The sequence below is a fragment of the Camelus bactrianus genome, chromosome X (assembly GCF_048773025.1).
Source record: "Camelus bactrianus isolate YW-2024 breed Bactrian camel chromosome X, ASM4877302v1, whole genome shotgun sequence".
Classification (NCBI taxonomy): Eukaryota; Metazoa; Chordata; class Mammalia; order Artiodactyla; family Camelidae; genus Camelus; species Camelus bactrianus.
This window is the reverse complement of record NC_133575.1, coordinates 83,505,234-83,527,787: the sequence shown is the minus strand read 5'-3', so window position 1 is coordinate 83,527,787 and position 22,554 is coordinate 83,505,234. Positions and strand designations below refer to the sequence as shown.

General features: G+C 33.8%; 1 protein-coding gene across 1 annotated transcript in view; it reads left to right on the top strand.

Moving 5' to 3' along the window:
* Nucleotides 1-22,554, top strand: part of COL4A5 (collagen type IV alpha 5 chain) — a 196,253-nt gene that overhangs the window by 95,739 nt on the left and 77,960 nt on the right. The window contains exons 4-19 of the mRNA XM_010946101.3: nt 1,030-1,074; nt 5,215-5,259; nt 5,345-5,407; nt 7,700-7,753; nt 8,095-8,121; nt 9,820-9,900; nt 11,625-11,687; nt 13,315-13,350; nt 13,440-13,481; nt 13,641-13,733; nt 14,978-15,031; nt 15,128-15,184; nt 15,464-15,508; nt 17,045-17,098; nt 18,615-18,656; nt 20,667-20,799. Coding sequence (XP_010944403.2) covers nt 1,030-1,074; nt 5,215-5,259; nt 5,345-5,407; nt 7,700-7,753; nt 8,095-8,121; nt 9,820-9,900; nt 11,625-11,687; nt 13,315-13,350; nt 13,440-13,481; nt 13,641-13,733; nt 14,978-15,031; nt 15,128-15,184; nt 15,464-15,508; nt 17,045-17,098; nt 18,615-18,656; nt 20,667-20,799 — 934 coding nt within the window. The remainder of the gene's footprint in view (nt 1-1,029; nt 1,075-5,214; nt 5,260-5,344; nt 5,408-7,699; nt 7,754-8,094; nt 8,122-9,819; nt 9,901-11,624; nt 11,688-13,314; nt 13,351-13,439; nt 13,482-13,640; nt 13,734-14,977; nt 15,032-15,127; nt 15,185-15,463; nt 15,509-17,044; nt 17,099-18,614; nt 18,657-20,666; nt 20,800-22,554) is intronic.

Sequence of the window (22,554 nt, the reverse complement as noted above, 5' to 3'; positions counted from 1 at the left end):
TTCCAGAACTTTAAGATTGTATTGTTTTAAGCCAGTAAGTTTGTGGTAATTTCAAAAGCAGCATTGGAAACTAATACAGCAGGTAACCTTTTCTCCAAATGAAACTTTTCGTGAAAGTTCCACATAAAACAGATAAAAACAGAACTTCACTGATTGAAGAAAGGCTGTGACATAGGCACAAAAGAACCTCCAGTGGAACCTCTAGGGTTGTGAGTTGAGTAGTTTGGAAGCCACTGGTAGAAAGCAAGATATCCTATTTTAATAAAAACTATTGAAAGTGTCAGATGGTGGCCTACCAGCTATATGTTCCTCTGAAATTCCTGCCTTTTGGAGCAGAATTAGGTTTCCTTTATTCCATTTTTAAAAGGAAGTATTTTATAAAACTTAGTAAGGCAAGACTTTAAATTCTCAGCAATGTGATTGTAACTAGAAATGGGTGAAGAGATTAACACACATGTGAGCAACCCCTTTTGCATGGAGTCTACAGCAGAAGCTAGAAAGGAAAGTCTGTGGTTCTTTCTTATTCCTTCTTAAACTGTGCCAGTAGAAAGTCCCTTAAAAAACGTAGCGAACGTTTAAAACAGCAAACTCAGGAACAGCTCATGTTGGGGCTCAGAGATGATGCTATTTATTAGCAGCATGGCAAGCAGACTGACACAATATGGAAACTGCCCAGACATTCAGCTCTTACTTTGTTTATGCATAAGTGATTTGGGGAACATCTCTCCCACTACTTCATCTTTCTTTTCTTGCATGATTCATGATTAACGTTACAAGTATAACATTTCTTCTCTATGTCAACAGTTTTATCCTCAGTAAATAAAGACCTTTCTAATTTTTTTTTTTTACCATATAATTTACTTCAGTGCTTTCAGTCTCAATATTAAATGCTAATTCCTTGGGTACGTAAGTTCCTCAGTAACTTTCACAAAGATTCACAAAAATTTGTCTTTTATTTTAGAATCTGAAATTAGTTACTTGAGGGCTATTTTTGAAGAAAAAAAAAACTAAGTATGTTGTATTTTTCAGGGTGATGATGGTATTCCAGGGCCACCAGGACCAAAAGGGATCAGAGTAAGTGATACTGGCTGTATCAAGTGCTTTGTGGGTCAAAACAGACAAGAAGCAAATTAAGTGGTAAGAGACATCTGGAAAAGACTCATAGTGAAATGTAAAAAGAAAAATGGCATCTTTCAAAAGTTAAATTTGAACCTGTATATGTCTACAGTTAGCCTTTCTTTAGTATTTTGATAGTTACCTTTATATATCCAGATGTCTGTTTAAAGTAATGTAAGATTTTAAAGTAGTTGTGTTAAGAAATGTGAAAGTGCTTAATTCCAATAATTTTTCAATTTCTTTAAAACATACATCATACAAGTGTTTTAAAGCAGAACTTCCCAACCATTGTGATCATCTCAGTCCAGTTCAGAGGACTGTCACCTCAGGCTGTGTACTCTCCCAGTGTACCATGTACAATGATGATAATTTTCTTTGTGTATCTTGAAGAGAGTAAGTTTGGGAAGCACTAGTTTAAAGTGCTATGTTAAAGAATAACTATTTTTGGAATACTACATTTCCTCAGTTCTAGAATGTATGATTTTTCAAGTTTTAATGTTCTGGAAATCAGGATGTCTCAAAATTGGGGTGCACATTTAGTGTAATTTTTCTGAAAAGCTTTTAGGTTGACATACACTTTTTAGTGTGTTTTAGAATTGGGAAGAAACTATAGTTTAAAAATAGCACTGGCTTTTGGAAAATCATATTTAAATTTTCTGAGCCTCAGTTTCTTCATTTGTTAAATCAGAGAGTCAAAAAACACAATCTCCAGGGTCTCTTTTAGCTTTGAAATTCTGTGTTCATAGATTGATGAGGTCCCTGAATTGAAGTATAAAATATACATGGATGGTGACACAGCATATTTCTGTGTGTGAAAAAGACAGTTAAACATTCTGATCATCTGATTTTCAGAAATTTAGTAGATGCACACATTTTATAGAAATATTCAAAGCATTCTGTTTGCTATATACTTCTTAACATGTAGCTTGCCTTATATGCTACTTATGACTGGCATGGGTAGGTTACTGGAAAAGCAGGGAAGAAGCTCAAAACCCTTAGTTTATTCTAGCAGACATATTTCTGTAATGAATGAATATCAATATACTATTAAAGCTCTTCATAATAATCATAACATATCTCATAATAGTTATAGTTACCATTAACTATGTCCCGGGCACTGTTGAGACGATAAAAAACTGTCTGGTGTATCAATTCCATTTTCAAGTGTCTGAGAGTGCTTAGAGATCAGTGGGCTGATCATTCTTGCAGCCTTATGTCTCAGCTCACAGGCAACCCTTGGCATGCAAATTTTAAAAGACTTATTATTATGGAAAATTTTACGCATACACAAATGTACAGAGAATATCAAACGATGATCTCCTCCCATGTCCCCATTACTTAGCTTCAAAAATTAGCAACATTTTGACAAATTTATTTCATCTATACCTCATCACTATTTGGGGGAATATTTTAAAGTAAATCCCTCACATCATTCATTCCACCAATCACTACTTCAATATGTCTCTCAAACTGATAACCATTATAGCATTATTAAACCTCAGAAACTTAGCAATAACGTTTCAGTATACTTTAAAACTCGGTCCTTATTCAGATTTCCTCAGTTGTCTCAAAGATCTCTTTACAATTGGTTTGTTTAAACCAGGATCCAAGCAACCTTCACATATTACATTTGGTTGCTATGTTTCTTAAGCCTCTTTTATTATGACATTGGCAAAACTGGGTCATTTGTGCTGTACTGTGTTCCACATTCTGGATCTGGCTGATTGTTTCCTCATGATGTCATTTAAATTGTTCCTCTGTCCTCCATATTCCCTGCAAATTTTAGGCTGCCTTGGAAGAGGTACTAGAGAGGTTCCTGGGGATAAAGAAAAAATTACGTTTAACATGTATGCCTTTTACTGTATGTAAATTATACTGCAAAAATTTTAAGAAAATAGAAAAAGAATACAGGTAGTGCTGTGTACCTATTACTGAATTACATCTTACAGCACCAATGTCTGTCCTATTTTTTTGATGCTAGGTTTGATTAATGCTTTCAGATAAATGAGGCTGATTCTGCCATCAAAAATTTCGCCATCAACTCTCACCTAATAGTTTAGCATCCATTGATGATCATTACCTAGATCGATTTTTTTTTCATTTAGAGCTTAGAGTTGCAAAATGGTGATCTTTAAGAGCCTATCAATACTTCTTTGAATAGCTTGAATTCTAATTTATCAACTGAAATCTAATAGGGTAATGAGTTGCTACTCTAGCAACTTCTAGTGATGAACAAGGAAAGTTCTTTTAATTTACCATTATTAAGATACGAGGTTTATGTGTTTCAATCAATTGTACTCATTATTATTTTTTAAGCCCAAATTATGCCATCTTTGTTCTATGGGAACCCCTTCAAGTTGACCCATGTGCTCTGTCCTATTGACAAAACCCTATTGATTGTTGATAATTTCCTTGCTTTCTGACACAAGAAGACTCTTCAGGCTTATCTTGTATATGTCCTCTCCAGATCTAGAATTGACTGTGTCTCTGATTCCAGGTTCTTTTTAGTGATTTAGATACCACAGTCTGAATGTAAGAGGTTTTCATTGCTACTAGATTTGTCACTGTTTTGATGTATTTTCAGTGGACAGAGTTAGGAAATATGTATTTTTTAGAGAGAAAAAATATCACGAGTTCACATTATTACTTCCAATTGAAATTTAAATAAAGAGTTTTATATACTTATTCTCTGTCCCGACCACCTCTCTCCCTAACGTGAAAATCTTGATTCCTAATGACATTAATGTAATTTATTGTTTCCTTTAACCTGTAATAAAGCTGTAATAGCTTCAAAATAGCAATATACAAATAAAAAAAAACCATTTCAATTTTAATAGTAAAAATAGAATTCTCAAATATCACTAATTATTTCTTTGCTGTTCTTTTTCCCCCTTTGAAATGACTAATTTCTAAGCAGTCAAAATACCATGTTTTAAAAGCATTCAAAGTAATTCTCTTCTCTGTATGGTTATTATCCACAGCTTGTACATTAGGTTCATTGGTTCCAGTTTGCTTTCAATTTTTAACGATTGCCTTTTTACCTCTTTTTAATTTTTCATTATTTAAAGCATTTATATTGTTCTGAAAGAGAAGATATAGTCAGAGATGCTTCCCATCCCTCCTTGCCTTCTCCCAATTCTGTTTCCTTCTTCCTCCAGAAATAATCATGTTTATTATTATCTGTTTATCTTTTCACTGTTTGATGTCACCACCTTTGTTTTAAAAAGGTAGCATATTATATTCACTACTTACACTTTGTTTCTTTTACTTAATAGTATATCCTGGAGATCACTACATATTTCAGTGTACAGAATTCCTCATTCTTTTTAACAGCTGCATAGTTTTATATTATGAGGATGTACCATAATTTATTTAGTCATGTCCCTATTGTTTCTAATCTTTACTTTTAACTATGGTTGTATCGCCATTTCTAAACTTTAGCTGAAATAATCCTGCAGTCAATAACCTTGAATTTCATATTTTGTTTCATAATTTCTTGTGTGCCTTTGGGATAGATTCTTAGAAATGAGTTGCTTCAAAGGATAAATAAGTACACGTGTCAGTTTTGCTAGATATTTCCAAAATTCTCCCCATGGTGTTTAAATCCCATTAGCAGTTGTATGAGAGTACTTTTTTCCCATAGCTTCACCTACAGAGAATTTTGTCAAACTTGTATTTTTGCCAATCCTGACAGGGACATTTGATGAAAGAATTTTGGGAGTGATCATACTGATGTTCTCAGGGGCAGATGTATTTGTCACTTACCCATACCCTGCTGAATTCCATATTCATCACAAACCTAGGAGAAGCCCTTTGTCTTTTATAAAAGACATTTCATCCACTAATTTGCCTATTCCTGGTAAGTGCAATGAAGACAGTACTCCCTCAGATAGTTTCTTCTGTAGTTTTCTAGAACAGAGACTTTTAAACATGGATAGTAGTTTTTTCTATAGTGTTTAAAAGAATGAGTGGTAATAATCAGTGAGACACATTTTTCCATTGCTATTCTAATTGTAATTTTCATAATTACCTTAGATAGGATATTATTTTATTGTTATTGATTGTTATTTGGTTCAGGGAATCTATTTCTTTCTATAGGGTCCTCCTGGACTTCCTGGATTTCCAGGGACACCAGGTCTTCCTGTAAGTAGGATTTGGCTTCCCATTTTAAAATCTCTTAAAAAATAATCCAAGAAATATTATACATGTGTTATGTCCCTTTTCAAAGGGAATGCCAGGCCATGATGGGGCCCCAGGACCTCAAGGTATCCCTGGATGCAATGGAACCAAGGTGAGATTTCTTTGACTTAATCTTAGGCAATATGCTTGATAATAATAGACTTAAAAATTTAAATAAATCAATATGAAGAATGATGAAGAAGAGCTATAGTAAGCTTCATGTCTAGGACATATATAGTTTATGTTCTGAGTTAACATTTTCAGTATATTGAAACATCAGTAATTCTTTAAGCACGTGTACTTAGCTGGGATATTGCATTGGATTGAAGATTACTTACTAAATCCCTTTTTGACTTTAGTGTAAAGTGCGAATAGAGTTAAAGAAGAATTAGGATATATGTGTTTCAAATACTTTATCAGTTGTTAAGAGTAACATTTGTGAATGTCATTCATTAGCTTTGCCTTTTTCTCTCAGCTAGGTAGAATTTACTTTTTCAAATATTTAATGTTTTTAAATTTTTTCTTTACCTTGCTTAATAACTTCCTTAAGAAAAATCCTAAAAATCTGTATGCAATACAGCACATTAATTTTACTATAAACTATTAGTATGAAACCTGAAACTTTTCCATCAGTGAAAATAATGAATTTAACAACTTAAAAAGAAAAGTAAAACTTCATACAACAAACAATTTTTCCTGACTCACTTTTATTGCCTTTAGTCAACTGTATGGATTTAACATAAAGTGATAGCAGGAAAAAAAGGAAAATTTTCTCTTTTTTAAAGTTTACATATCATCTCAGTTCTTATTCCCTCACTTTTCTACTTTTCCAATAGGTAATGAAATATGTTATTTTCTGTATATCCTTTTGGCATTTCCATTTTGCGCATAATATTCTGTGAAACTATTCATGAAATACCCTAAATCTTTAACTGACAGCATGTGGCACATTTTATATTAAGGCGTATAGTTAAAATTACTTAAACAAACTATTTTGCGTTATGAAGGCCATATTTTGTGATAATTTTTGTAGAGTATGCTTGAAGGCAGTAAAATTATTTTTACTTCCAAGATTTCTCCAAGTCAGTGTGACCCTTGCCAATAATAATAGTAATAATAAAAAATAACATATTTCTTCTTATTATTATTATTTTGGATTTTGAGGCTTGTGGTCTTCATTTCAGCTGGGGCAACCTTACGGTGATAGGACCAATGTGGAGTTAGTTTGCATGGCACATTGCGTGTTAAAGTGGGCTACATTCTTGTGTCTCTTCTGGTCATTTGTGGGTTTTTTTTGCCAGCATGCCTTGAGCAACAAACAGACCACTAGCCAAAGTTTTAATGTGGAAGACAAATGTATCTGCAGTGGTATAGTATCCTGTGTGATTAAAGGGATCTTTCTCCTTCTTTTTGTTAAAGTAGCGCCTTAGCAGATCTCATGATTAATTTGTGTTTGAGGTCCCCATTTATGTGAGTGAGAAATTTTTAAAATGGATTTATTATGTATACTTTCAGATTAAATGGTTTCTTATGTTTCTTCCTGTGTAACTAATAGAATGAACCCTAGAGGTGGAACCAGAATATATGGGTTGTTTTGTTTTCTGTCTTCTAAACTTGGTGTGCAGGCCACTTCCTTTCTCTCTGGGCCTACTTTTTCCACGTGCAAAAAGTGGTGGGTATTGGACAGTAAGTCAACGGCACACAGCTATAGTAATTTTACTCTTTTAAGCCTCTGACAAGGATGTTTCTAGGATTACTATGGCATGTAAGTATTTGAAAGGAGGTTGCATTGGGGTTCTTTTATAGCAATTTTAGTTTTTGTTTTCTAAACCAAGTGTTCATATTAGTACTTTACAATAGTGAGTGAGAAAAATTGGGTGCCTAGAAAACATAACGACCTGAAATTGCTAGAACTATTGCTATTATTGTCCTCTTGGTGATATTAACGGCATTCTTTCTTACCATCTTTTCCTCTTTACAAAAATAATTTGAAATAGTTTACAGTAAAAGAAAAATGTAATAGGGCAGTTAAAATAAGGATCTATATAATACATGGGCAGGAAATTGGGGCAGATCATTAACTATTAAATGTGATCATGGCCAGGAATCTGTGGGGTGATTGTCTCAAAATGGATTTGTCAGAAGAAAATGACTAAGGTAGAAGATTTTTCTCTTTATTTCTGATTGGGATTGATGAATAGGGATAAAAGTATCTTAGAAGGTTGAATTGATATGGGATAGTTGACATTGAAGTAATTGGAAAGTGAAGGCTAATGAATTTTTGGCAATCTGGCATGTTTCAAAATGGCTTTTACAGAAATCTTTTCAATAAGTCATTGTTTGTTGATATAGTTATGTTTTATTTTTTTATTCTTCCCTGCTTTTTATTTTTAACTCCTTCTAGGGAGAACGTGGATTTCCAGGCAGTCCGGGTTTTCCTGGTTTACCAGGTCCTCCTGTAAGTTATAAAGTTTGGGATTATAATGAACACAGGAATTGACAGAAGAAGCAGAAGTGTAGAAAGTGAGCTCAGTGCATTCATGTTGAACAAAGTAGTACATTTTGAAGTAGTAAACTAGAAAAGAATTTTTTTTAAAAGAAGTTGGTAGTACATATAGTTTTGTGCTGGGTAAAAGCAAAGATTCTGTGGTATTTAATATAAATGTCATCTCTAAGTATCCTAAGATACCTTGTGCTCAGACTGACCCTGCAGTAGTCTATTCAATTTGGAAAGCAGTGTGTTCTTTTTCTTGCTCCCCTCTCATATACATAAAATTTTCCTTTTCTTTTTAATAATAGGGGCCTCCTGGGATCCCAGGTATGAAGGTAAGCATCTCATTGAGAAGGTAAACATTTTTAATAAAATATTTGGAAAGCCTGCATTTTCAATCAGATAATGTCTCTGACTTCTGTCTTAGAATGGATGCTTCTAGAAGTTGTGCAGCTGCACATTTACAAACTCTCAAGTAGTCTCCCTAGTTCTCATGGCTTTAAGTACCTTTTATGGGCTGATACACTTGCAAATGTGTATAACAGACTCAAATTTCTTTTCTGACTCCTTCAATCCTCATTCCATTTTGATACAGTTGACCACCTGCTCCCTCTAGAAATACTCTTTCCCTCTGCTTCTGTGACACTATCTTTTCCTGGTTTTTCTTCTGCATCTCTGGTCGTTCTGCAGTCTTCTATGCAACCTGATGTTATTCCTTCTGTCCAACAAGTATCAGGACACAGTCCTGAAAGCTTCTTTTCCTGTATGCCAGCAATATGATTAATGCTTGTGGTGTTGATTGCTGTCTAGTGAGGAACCACCTACATTTCTACTTCTTCTGAATTAGATGCATGCATTAAACTGCCTCCCCGGCATCTCCACTCAGATATTTCAAAGACATTCAAATTAACATGTGCAAAGTTAATGCAAATCCCAAAATAAACCTGTTCCTCCCTCTGTTTTCCCAATCTCTAAAATTTGTATCACTGTATATTATGTACGCTTTTACATGTGGCAAAACCCGAGTTAGTATTTACATCTTCTACTCCTTCATACATTTTCTCACTCCATTCTGTCTTGAAATACTGTTAGTTTTGCCTACAAAATATATCTTAAATTCATCCACTTTTCATTTCCACAGCCACCACATTAACCATAATGTCTCATGTGGACTATTATAATAGCCTCTTAACTAGTCTCTTTGTTCGCTGCTAGCTCCTCACTACCCTCCAAAGCCTGATTTATTCTCTACAAAGCGGCCAAGAATGATCTTTTAGAAATGTAAATCAATTATTTAATCTTTTTGCTTATAAACCTTCAAGGGTTCCCCCATCTTTACCTGGCTGACTCCTTACTACCCTTTAGATCTCAGCCTTAATTGGTTGCCCTTCTTTGAATACTCAAACTAAATTCCTCTGCTATTTCTTTTTTCAGTTGAAATATATTTGACATATAACATTGTGTAAATATAAGTTGTACAACATTGTTAATTTGATACATTTATATATTGTAATATGACTGCCATTGAAACAATAGTTAGCCCCTCTATCACTTCACATAATTATCATTTAGTTTTAGTCCTCCACTATTTTTTTTTTATCATATACCATGTAGTTTTTCTTTATAATCTTTAACAGAACATTTTGTGCTCTTAGTTGTTTACATGTTGTGGTCTGCATTTCCCAAGTATATTGTTAGCACCATGAGAACAAGAAGTCTTATTTATCTTTTTCACTACTAAGCATCCAAAACTCAACACAATTTTTGGCAAATATGAATATTTAATAATTTTTTTATGAATGAGTAACTAAAGGTATGACAGGTTCTTAATAAATTAACTGTACTTCAGCGTACTCTGGCCACTTCTTCATTTTCCTTCAAAAGGTAAATTTATTCATTGAGATCGCCTAATCTTCCAGGACACTTATGTAACAAATTGAATTCTCAGGTCATTTTTTTTTTTTTTTTGTATTTTTGCCAGCTTTCCTGCATCATGACTATTACTTACAACTTCCGTTAATGGTTTCTTTCAGGGAGAACCAGGTAGTATAATTATGTCATCACTGCCAGGACCAAAGGGTAATCCAGGATATCCAGGTCCTCCTGGACTACAAGTAAGCATCTGGTGATTTTCTTCTTTGCTATATTGATTAAATCAGATCACAGCATCACTTTGTTTATCCTCAGCCTTTAATACCCTCTATTTTAGTTATAGAAATTATCATCTGAAGTTTGATAGACATTGCAGGTACCTTGGACCTGAAAATAAAAGCAATCTGGACCAGGGAGAATTTTAAGAAGAGCTGCTTTGTTCTTTTACCTCTCAATCCAGTTTCCATGGGAATTTTTGTTTTGGGGTCTTGCATTAGAAATAGGCTACTGTATTCTTATTCTTGTGCTATGGATATCAATAGGGTAGTACGAGTAGTTGTCATAATTGTAAATGGTCTGATTAAAGATAAAAATTACCGGTTTCCTATTTAAGACATTAGAAGATATTTGTAACACTATCAGTTATACATAAGATATGAACTTGCTTTGAAGGCTGAAAGATAAAATTTATGCATAGTGAATGTCAAGTATAATCTTAAGAAAAAAAGTCATGTCAGCCTACACATAACATATATAGAGACAACAGTAACTTTTGGGTGTTTATAAAACAGAAAATTAATTTCTTGAGGTCTGTATTTCATAAGGATTGATCCCTTTGCCAAAAATAAAAATGACTACTTTCTACTATTTGATTGTTTAGATAAAATGTCAGACTTTTCTCATTAACCACTTTCTCTTTCCATACTTGATATAACCGCGTGTTCTTAAATGCTCTCAGTCTTGCCTTTTATCTTTTATAAACTTTTACTATATTATATTTGAAAATACAGCAGAATACATGCAAAAGATATATAAGTTATGAAGCATAACTACCAAATGAACACTTATAACCCAACATAACATTTAAGAACTAGAATATTATATTATGGGTAATTTTGAATCAACCTGTGGTTTTCTTGACTGTCACATTCTTCTGCATTCTCCCAAGATATACCTACCATCTTAAATTTTCCACTGCTTCTTAAAAACAGTTTTATTACATATACATATATCTTGAAACAATAGAGTATTTAGTTTAGCTTTTAAAATAATATGAAATTTATGTGTAGTTTTCTACACCTTTTTCTATTTGATATGTTAAGTTCAGTTTCACTTCCATGTAACATTCCATTGTTTGAATATACTACAGTTTGTTTCTCTGATCTCCTATTGTTAAATATTTGGGTTGTTTTGGGATTTTTTTTAAATTACAAAACACTCTAGGATTTATACCTAGATATAAAATTGCTAGATTTCAAGGCAGTCAAATTTTCAACTTTTTAAGATGCCAAATTATGTTCCACAATAGTTACACCATTCCCTTATCTTTTGTCCCAGTTATTCTCACTTCCTTCTTTGCCTTTAATCTTATTTATTTATATTTTAAAAGTAAGGAAGCCACCTTGAAATGAGTAGCCTTCTTGTTCCCATTTCTAACATAAAAACCCCACTAAATGTCCATCTTTATTGCTTTATTTTGTAAAATGACCTCACTGTGTGTTGGTCTCACATTTGTTATAAACTGCTGTAAAACAAGTTTTCTAAAAGCTGCATTTTTCCTGTTTCATTGAATTTCTTTACAGTTACTTTTATTCTACATTTTAAAACTATTCTTGTAATACTTCAAAATTAAAGAATTATAGAACAGAATTCTGGCAACTAAAGTTTAAATTTCATCCCTTTAGTTCTTTGTACAATACAGTGAGGGTTTTTTTCCTCATCCTTTTCTTTACTTCCTTAATAACAGGGCCCAGCTGGTCCCACTGGTATACCAGGGCCAATTGGTCCCCCAGGACCACCAGGTTTGATGGTAAGCTTACCTCTATAGTTTCATTTCTTCTCCTCCTTTTCTTTTAATTTCTTTTATAAATATTTATATTTATATTACTTGAAAGCATAATGCATTTTCAATGCTCATAATCTATAATTTTCTTATTTATGGGAGATTTTACAGCATTATAGTAAACAATATATGTGCTAAGTAATAGCTCCATTTTATAGATGGAAAAAAATGAGATACACAAAAGGAAAGATTTTAAATAAAGTATTTTGTTGGCACCTCTTGATGTGTCAGTGTTGAAGTTGGTTCTGGACATCTTATTAAGACACTTTAGTCACTTGATGAAATATGTTTCTTCAAGCTGCAATTTTCTGTTAAAGAGGAACAAAAACAGATATTCACAAAAAATACCAGTTCTCATTTCTTAGGGGCCTATGACAAAACAGTAGGATTGGTGAGGGTAGTGAATCAGTCTGCAGTGGATTTGTATACACCAGGAAAGAAGCAAAAACTTATAAAGACCCTGAATAGGCAGCCAATTCTCTTACTTTTTCACCTGTTTGGTACCTTATATTTTTACTCTGCTCTAATAAATTCTGTTTTTACCCCTAAAATACTTAGATTTCATTCAAGTCATGTTTTAGACTTAGAGATATGCTGTTGCCCTCTTAAAAGGGCAAGAAAATTGTACTTCAGTCAAAGTAATTTTCATGTGCCACTCTATCTCTCATCTACCATATATTTAAGTGACAGTTTTCATTATACCTGTATAGATTGTACATTTTTGCCTGTGACAATTGGTCCTCTATTCGTGAATGAAGGAAATAACGTTCAATAAACACTAGAAGATCCATCAGAAAAGACTGTAGTTTCTGCTTTCTTAGAAATCTCCAGAAGAGGATTAGAAAACCTGTTTGTTTAGTTTGTTTCAGTTGTAGATGTCTTGCAGAGCATGAGATTCTGGACTAAGGCAGTTTTTCCTAACTCTGTTGTTACAACCTTGGCATACCCTAGGTGTATTGTTACACCTTGAATTCCCTTAATTCTTGTGGCCACATACCTGATTCACTCTGTACTTCTGAATGTCCCTGCAATTAACCCTGATTCAACCAGTGAAGCAAAGCCTTAGAAATGCCACCAAGGTACAATATGTAAATATAGGTCCATTGAAATCAAGAGGTGATTTACTTGGACAGACAGATGCCAAATTTATTTTTCAAACCTTGAAACATTCTCAAATATACAAAGATCATATAAAATAAAACTGGAGTAAGAAAGTAAACATATGCTTTTTAGAACTAGACAGTTAGTTGTCTTATGGTACCTAAATTTAACCTATAGTTCTGATATGGTAAGTTTGATGTTTATTGAGATTCATTTTTGTACTGATTTTGGCACTAGTGCTACCCCTCTGCCTCTACCTGTCCTTGCATTTCTTCTCCTGCCCACTTCTAGCTTGTCTCAAGAAATCTCCGCATTTATCTAGTTTGTTTAAATCAGTTTAAATGTGTGTCTCTTACTAGAAAGCAATGAGAAAAAAAACAGGAAATATTACTTTGAAGGGCTTTTTCAGTCCTCACTTTTTATGAAACCAAATAACTTAATGAATTCATTAATACATAACACTTTTTCCATTTTCTGTGTCTTCTGTTTTTAGGGCCCTCCTGGCCCACCGGGACTCCCGGGACCGAAGGTAATTTTCTTTTTCTTTACATCTTTTATTTGTTGCGGATTCTTTTTGTTATTGCTGGTGATGTTTTAAACTGAAGTCTCTCTCTGCAGGGGAATATGGGCTTAAATTTCCAGGGACCCAAGGGTGAAAAGGTGAGTAAAGAAAAGAGTTGATGATTCAGCCCTCAGTTTTCTCCTTTCATAGTCATTTGAACTTGTCTTTTTGCTTCTTGCAAATAACTTAGCTTACATGTTATATTATTGTCTGTGTAAATTATGAAATATCACTTTCTTATTTTATCTTGCTAACAGGGTGAGCAAGGTCTTCAGGGTCCCCCTGGGCCACCTGGGCAGATCAGTGAACAGAAAAGACCAATTGATGTAGAGTTTCAGAAAGGAGATCAGGTGAGTATGTAGAGAGGAAATCAACAAACATCTTGCAATGAAAGTGGCATTTGATTAAAATGCACTACAAGCTGGAATATGGTTATATGTGGAAGTATTTTAAAAATAACAAGGATTTGAGATAATTAAATTTTTAAAGAGCTTTATTGAGATATACTTTATGTACTATGCAGTTCACCGATTTTATGTGTACAAGTACATTCTACTTATTTTTAGTATATTCACAGGGTAATGAAACCATCACTACAATCTAATTTTAGAATATTCTCATGAGCCTGCTCTAACAAAACCCCATACCTATTAGTTGTTACTCATATTTCTCCCCAACCTCCTAAGCCCTAGGCAACCACTAGTCTTAATTTTTGGCTCTGTAGATTTGACTGTTTTGAACATTTTATATAAATGGAATCATGTAATATGTGATCTTCTTTCTCTGGCTTCTTTTACTTGGTGTAATGTTTTCAAGTTCATCCATGTTGTAACATTGGGACTTCATTCCTTTTTTTGACTGAATAATATTTCTTTGTATGTATATTCCACAATTTTATTAATTCATCAGTTGATGGGCATTTGGATTATTTGCATTTTTGGCTATTATGAATAATGCCTTAATGTACAAAATTAAATCATGGTAAGATAGATAGTCATTGTCTTAGATGACCATATTCTCGACATTTAACTGATATGCAAGGAGAAAGATACTACTCATTAAACCTTGTTGTGTTTAGAAATAATTATCTGATATGTTGCTTCTATTAGAATAAATGAGATGATAAAGCACTTCTTTTATAGAATAGTGGCTCACCCTTCAACAGTGTGTGTGCACTGTTGTTTCACTTAAATGCTAATAAGAAAGAATAAAGGAAAATTATTTTAAGTCTACCATCCATATGGATCAGGCCATTTCATTCTCCGCCAAAAATGTATGTGTGTTAAATAGTCCCCAAATCTTAGGTACTCTTGCTTTTTATAAAATATTTTATAAGAATATAAATCATTAATACTTTAAGCATTTTCTTGTTATTTACTTCAAAACTTGGCTTGTACATGCACTAAAATTAACTGAAATGAGCAAAGATGGCTCTAGAGTCTTTTGTCTAGTAGATTGCAACTTTGAATTTGAAACTTATTATTATCTTTGGTTATATTACATGAGTCTGTAGTTGAGCCTGTTAAAAATGTTCGTAGCTAGCTATAGTACTAACAGTATTAATATTGCGGTATTTTCCCCTATTACTGCATAGGGACTTCCTGGTGACCGAGGGCCTCCTGGACCTCCAGGGATTCGTGGTCCTCCAGTAAGTAACCTAAAATTGTTTAGCATCATTTAATGTAAACTGATATTGATATATAGTACTCCATGAACCAATATAAAATTACATTTTTGTGTATAGGGTCCTCCAGGTGGTGTGAAAGGTGAGAAGGGTGAGCAAGGAGAGCCTGGCAAAAGAGTAAGTGTTATGACTGCTAATACTCTTTGCAGAAAACTTTAAATATGTGTGTGTGTGTGTGCGCACATGCACATGCATGTGTGTAATTTTATTCTTTTCTCTTAAATCCTGCTTTTATTGCCTCAAAATGTCATGACTGACATACTCATTTATTATAACATTGAAGTCTGAAAGGTCTACTTAGTAGAGTCAAAGGCAGGAATAAAGCTCGTTATATTTTTTAACCTCATACTTCCTAAATAACAAATTTACATTCTTACCTTTCTTTGAATTCTATAGGGTAAACCGGGCAAAGATGGAGAGAGTGGCCAACCAGGAATTCCAGTGAGTATTTGGAGTCCATCCCGTGCCCCCCGCAAAATGGTAACATTTATACCTGTTGGTAGAGAGCAGGATGACAAAGAGGCTTGGGTTTGCAAATAGATGAATAGGAATTATTCTTTCTTTATCTTTTGACTATGAATTTAAAATTCCTCTGCTTTTAAAGACAGATTTTTAAGTCAGATTTATTGAGATATAATTTTTATACAGTAAAATGAACCATTTTTAGTGTACAGTTTTCTGTGTTTTGACAAATGCATACAGTTGTGTAACCATCTCCATAATCAAAAATAGTTCCATTGCCCTCAGAAGTTCTCCCATGATCTTTTGTAGTTATCCCCTACCCTGTCCCCCCACTCAAAGCCCCTAGCAACAACTGATCTGCTCTGTCCCTATAATACTGCTATTCCAGTGTCATATAAATGGAGTCATATTCTTTATGACTTTTTGAATCAGAGTTCTCTCACATAGCATAACACATTGTACTGTATATCAGTATTTCTTTCCTTTTTAATTATTGACCAGTATGTAGTTGTATGGATGTACCAAGGTTTGTTTATCCATATACTCATTGAAGGATTAAGACCATTACGAATAAAATGCTAAAAAACATTCACATACCATTTTTGTGAACATGAGTCTTTTCAGTAAAAGTTTTGACACATAATTCTAATTACTGCCCCCCAAAAGAGGGAAATGAAAACATCTGAGTCCAGAAACATTATTTTAAGCAGCCTCCGTATCAGGAGTATTCACTGCAGATGTTAAAAGAGGTTTTCAAGGACAGATAGAAAATCTGATGAAATTTGGAGACTATCCTGAAGGAAAGGGTGCATTCTAAGCAAGATTAGAATGTAGAAATAATAAAATCAGACAAATTGGTTTCCAGATGCTTTTGTGAAACAGGCAGCCCTCGGCTTACAAACTCTAGATACACAAATGGTTTAAACATAGAAAATCGTATGGGGGAGTGGTAAACTCAGGGCCTCAGTTCCTAGCTTCTTTCAGAACAATAATTTAGGCATCCATGATGTTCAACAGTTGCCTCTGATTGTTTTTGACAGATATCCCTATCCCTGGGAAAAAGGCTTTTCTCTGTTTGCATTAAGAGAACTCAAATTAGATCAAATAAAGGTAGTCTTGCAAAGGGGACCTTTTTGGGAACCACCAGACAAGTCAAATAATGGCAGTCTTCTGGGAATGGGGCTTTAAAGAAGTTCCAGCCTAGTGCTTTCTCTTCCAATTGCTGCTGTGCTGCTGGTTTTTACCGTGATTGTGAGCTGTTGGTTTTCAAGGCTACTGTGGAGATGAGGAAGAGTGATGGGAATAGAGCCACAAACCTGTGTTCTTGCCAAAATTCAATCTTTTTTTCCCAAGAAATGCTTCCTGGATTGCTGCAAGCCTTTGATTAATTACTAGAGTTCTAAAAAAGTTGACTATTTTTGCCAGTGTCCTTGTTGCTTTTATGGAGGAGAGGATTTTTGGAGGTCCTTACTCCACCATTTTTGCTGATGTCACTCTGTCTTCTGTGGTTTAAAGGGTTTGCCTGGTGATCCTGGTTACCCTGGTGAGCCAGGAAGGGATGGAGAAAAGGTAAGAATTTTAATACTTTGAAGTGACTGGTTTTATTCTGATTAACATAATCTTTTCTTTCCCAAGATTGAGTTGTAAATGAAAAAAAAATTCTAAGTAACTAGCTTTGTATTCAAAACATACCTTCTTTAAATCCATCTTTTGGTGGCGGTCTTTTTTCTTTTATACCACTTCCTCTAAATTTTCTTTCATTATCCTAAATCACAGTCCATGTGGTGGAAATACATGGAGAATTGTTTAACTTCAACATTTCCATTGTGAAAAGGTAGTGCCTTTGCTTTGAGCATGTATTGACAAAACTTTTGTTCTGCAGAAAGAGGATTCAGCACTATTTTAGTGAGGTCCTCATACTAAAAAGGCTTATAGCTGTGAATTTAGAATATCTCCACTAAACATTTCCATTCTCTATGCAACTATTGTCTGGAAGTCTATGGCTAATTCTTTGTTCTTTTTTCCATTTGATTATGCAGCGTGACTGAAATCATTTACTTAGTTACCTATTCTAAAAGTGACTTTGAAAGAATGTATGAAATGCACAATTCTGCTATTTATGGCAGATCACAAAATATCCAGTTTTCCAACCTCTCTGATCTTTAATGGCTTTCTATGAAAACCCAAACTGGAAAAGCTTTGTTGTGCAGGCACGGAAGGAAAGGTGTTACAAACTTGAATGTACCCAGAGACCACATGTTTTAATGATGGTTTTTATCTCGAAACTAGATCCAAGTTCTAGCTTGGCTTAAGAGATATAGCTAGAATAAAGGAAGATAATAAGTACTCAAAAAATAGGATTTTGTTTTTCAAGTTATAAGTAAAGTTATAGGACAGAGTATCTCCTTAAACTAAAAAGAGCTCATGGACAGATGAAAGATACCTATGAACAGGTCTAGAGTGAGAATAGAGGTGTGAGAGAGACATCTATTCTTGGGTCTTGGCCAGTAGAGTAACAGTTGAATGCTGTTTTCTTCATTCTATTGTAGCTACTGGTTAAGGGTAACAGTTTTGTCTGAATTTGTCTTTTACTAGAGTCTAAGAGTGAACTCATAAAAGTAATGATGGTTCATTAGCTATTCCTGATGATAGTTAAGTCCATCAGCTCCAAAGTATCTGTCACTAATGGAAATGACACTAAACTTTTGCGCCTGACGATTTTGTTGAAAAGGAACATGGCTAAATGTAAGAAAATGTAAGTTTTAGCTGATTCTAGTTATAACAGCTTAAAATTCAACATCTTCTTTTAGAATATTTATAGTTTGCTGGAAAATAGGAGTCTTAAAATCAAAGGATGTTACAGCTAGAAATACTTTAGAATTCTGGACTAAGTTAATTGATTTGGTCAGCATATAGCTGGTAAATCTGAGACAACATCACAGGTCTTCCTAGGCTTAGCTAACCACTGTTTCATTTCCTCGTTTTGTATTTCTCTATGAGATATTTTATTATGGATTTCCGGTTCTTTATGAAACTTAGTTTTCATGTGATTTTTACTAACCTATTTTACAATTGTATTGAACAGGGCCAAAAAGGTGACACTGGCCCACCTGGGCCTCCTGGACTTGTAAGTTTTTTTTCAGTTTTTATTCATTAAATTTATTTGTGCATTTTAATTTTTGTCTTGATTATATATTCCATACCTTTTCCTCTTAGAACACAAAATTCTAAGTCATTATCAACTTCTACTGTCTTTAAAAGTCTTTACATCTGAAATCTTCAGTGATGTTGACCTCAAAGTCTTTGTATTGCTTTGCCTGTGTGTTACTTCTCCTATATAATAAAGATCCAAAATTATGTCATTGGTTTTTTTGCATCACGATTGCCAAATCATTTCTCAAGTAACCAGCAGGTGGTGCAAGAGTTGCTTCCAAAGGTTCAATAAAAGAAACTGTTGGGGAAACTGTTGGTCCTTTCTCCTGCAGGGCTCAGGGAAAGATGGATTTGGTCTCAATAGATTTTCTCAATTTGTAATTGTCTGATTCATACTTCTTTCTTCCCTGAGTGTGTGCTTCCTAGGGGCTCTTAATAACAAATGTAGGAGACTACTATGAAAGACGACTTGGGAGGTTTACAAATTTTCAGTCATGTTTGCATTCACCATGAAATTTAAGTCAGATATATTTCCAATCTTATTAAGAATAAAATATCATTATTGCAATTGACATAGTGGTTTTCCTTTGGTTGAAATTTGGTAAGATCCTTGACTTTAGACTGCACTGAAGCTGCAAAGGTGCAAGTGCCATAAAACCATACGCTCAGACACTTGAGTAACATTAACTTAGTTTTTTTTGTCCAGTGAGTCTCAGATATTGATATTTAGCACTTTATCAAATCTAATGAGGATATACCTAAAGAAGATTTTAGACAATTGTTATTCACTTTCATTTTAAAATCAGAGTTTTACTTCTCTGAGAAAGTGTTTCCTTTTAAGAAGTGAGATGATAAAATTTTGATGAATATAAGAAGAAATACAAATTTTGAGAGTACAGCCCTATCCAACAGCCCACTTTCCCTTCTGAACTACTATCTGAATTCTAGGTCCTACAACTTTCAGTTTCCTTTTGTCTGAATATTTCTTAATTTTCAATAGAGCTAGGCTGAATATCACACTTTGCCAGTAGGTGATGATTTATACCTCAGACTGACAGTTTTTTAAATCTAAAGCTTATTTGCCTTTATAGCTCTGTAAGGTTAATTTCTTTATATTTAGAGTATTTAATATAAAATTCTTTAGGCATTCAAGTCTAAGAAGATAGAAAGAGAATGATCAGCTAGCTGATTTTAATTAATAAAGCCTTCTTGGAAGAGATGCGTTTTTTTTTTAAGAGGAAGAAAGAAATGTGGGTTGGCAAAGATAAAGACTGGGGGAAGACGTTATAGCTGTTTGGAATGGCATATTCAAAGGTAAAGGCAAGAATGTGCATGATGCATGAAGTGGTTATAATCAGACATACCTCACTCTCAAAAATTCATTGTTAGAGATAACAGAACATAAAACAGGCGAAAGAAGTATTGGGAGTGAGAAGTGACTTGACAGAGTCCAAGATTAAAAGTAACATCAGATATAGTAAAAAGTAGTGAACAATTTTGAGTCCTTAAACAGGATAATTAACACAGAAAAATTGGTTTTTTGAGGAAGTTATGTCCTAGTAGTAGATTTGGATTCAGGGAATAATTCTGTTAGTCTAAGTGTGAGATAAGGATAGTAGCTGTCGCAACAAGAAAGAAGGGGACAAATTAGACATTTTTAGTAAAGAATTACCAGGCTTAGGTGATTGGAATGAATTGAATATGAATTAGAAGCTAAGAGACATCAAACATAATTCTAGCTCTGTAAGCCCGGGGCTCAGGAAGGTGGTAATACTAGTACTGTTACTGGACATTTTCTAATATGTTGAAGCTTAAGGGTGCTATAAAATGCTACTCATAATCTGTACAAGTAGTCTTGATGATTTTTCATCTGAACACTTTGTGAAAATGATGGCATTGTAATCATATGCAGCTACTAGGTTATTTTCAGAAGAACAAGTCTCTTCCTCTTTGAGTTCCTTTATTTTTTTCTCTCATACTAAAGGTAATTCCTAGGCCTGGAACTGGTGTAACTGTAGGAGAAAAAGGAAACATTGGGTTACCTGGCTTGCCTGGAGAAAAAGGAGAGCGAGGATTTCCTGGAATACAGGGTCCACCTGGCCTTCCTGGACCTCCAGGTAAAAAAGACTGTGCTTAATGCCCCTGTGTTTATAGTATCTTTACTAATCCATGTATATAGTATTGTCATAATAGTCCAGGGTGAGCATGGTAGTGGAAGAAATGAGTATTTTGTAATTGACAGAAACTTCTCAACTCTACTATAGCCTTTCTCACCAAGTTCCTCACCTGTACAAAAAAAAAAAAAAAGCTGAATTATTTGAATAGTGAATGTCCCTTTACCCTAAAAATAATTTCTACCTCTTGTTATTTATAAATTACACCAAACATTTCTGCAATCTAAAAATTTGATCATTATATCTTGTATGCTGTTATGGAAGGGAACATTGTGCTAATAATGCCTAGGTATGTAAGATTTACTGTTTTTTTAACTAGTAAATAGCACTATCCACTTAGAATTCCAGAAACATCTACCTGGAAATCCCCATGGTGATTTTGCTGTGCAGTAAAATCTTGCACCTCAGTTCTTCCCTTGTTGAAGATACACAGTATAGTAAAGCATTTCTAATTTGGCCACAAATTGAGCACAGCCCTTGTCTAGCACGTTTATTTCGATGTTCTCTGCAATGAGGTGATAGTACAGATTCATGTAAAATTTGAAAAAAAACATCTGGTACAGTATCTGTCACACATACATGTTTAATAAATTATGGTTCCTTTCCCTTCAAAAGTATTTGGCTAATGAAATGTTAAGGGGAGTGACATTTAGTGTTCTTCCCAAAGAGAATAAATTGTGGGTCTCATTTTGCTCTAAGTATACACTTTGGGTTTCTAATTTCAAGATATGGACTAAACACATACTGTGTCTAGAAAATTAAGATAAGGAATTCTCCAAAGATGCAGCAAAAAAAGTTAAACCGTTAGATAGTATGAAATAAAATTTAAGATACATAAAGGATAAATGTAGAAGTTCCAAAATCCACCATGAAGGAGTTTAAGGAGGAGAGAATGGGACAAGAGACAATATTTGAAAAATTAGAGACTGAGAACTTCCATCTATTAAAAAAAAAGCATGATTCCCTGGGAAAAGGCTTATGAATTGCTAACCAAAAGTAAAATAATAATAATACAAAAATATGTCACTAGATGCATTATGGAGACATTTTAGAATTTAAGGATAAAAAGAAATTCTTAGAAACTGTCTGAGAGCAAAGGCAGATCACCTACAAAGCAGTGAGAGTCACAGGAAGATAATGGAGCATATTTTCAAAGTAATGAGGAAAAATAACTATAAATTTGAGGTTCTGTATTATATCAAACTATCATCCTAGCATGAAGATGGGATACTTAGAAAGTTTATTACCTCCAGATCTCTGAAATAGTTACTGGAGATTTTATTCCAAGAAGGAGATGAATTCAAACTGAAGTTGGGGATGGGGGTGGTAAGATGTAAGAACCTATGGTTAGGAAAAATATTAATAAAGTAAATCTAAATAAATACTGATCATTAAAAAATACCAGAAGTATTTTAAGTGACATCATGGAACTATAATTGGACACATTACTAACATAGGATGTAGAGGTACAAAGAGAATGAGGAAAGTGAATGATAAAGTTTTTTTGTCTTGTTGGGGGAAAGAATTTAAATATTTATAAGTTTTTAGAAACATATAGGTTTAAGTACATAGGTTAAAATTTTAGTGGTAACTACTAGAGAAGAATAGAAATAAAATGTGACTTACACACTCATTGACGAAAGAAAATAAGCAAAATTCTTGACCTGTGTAATACAAGTTAGGATTGGGACAAGACAG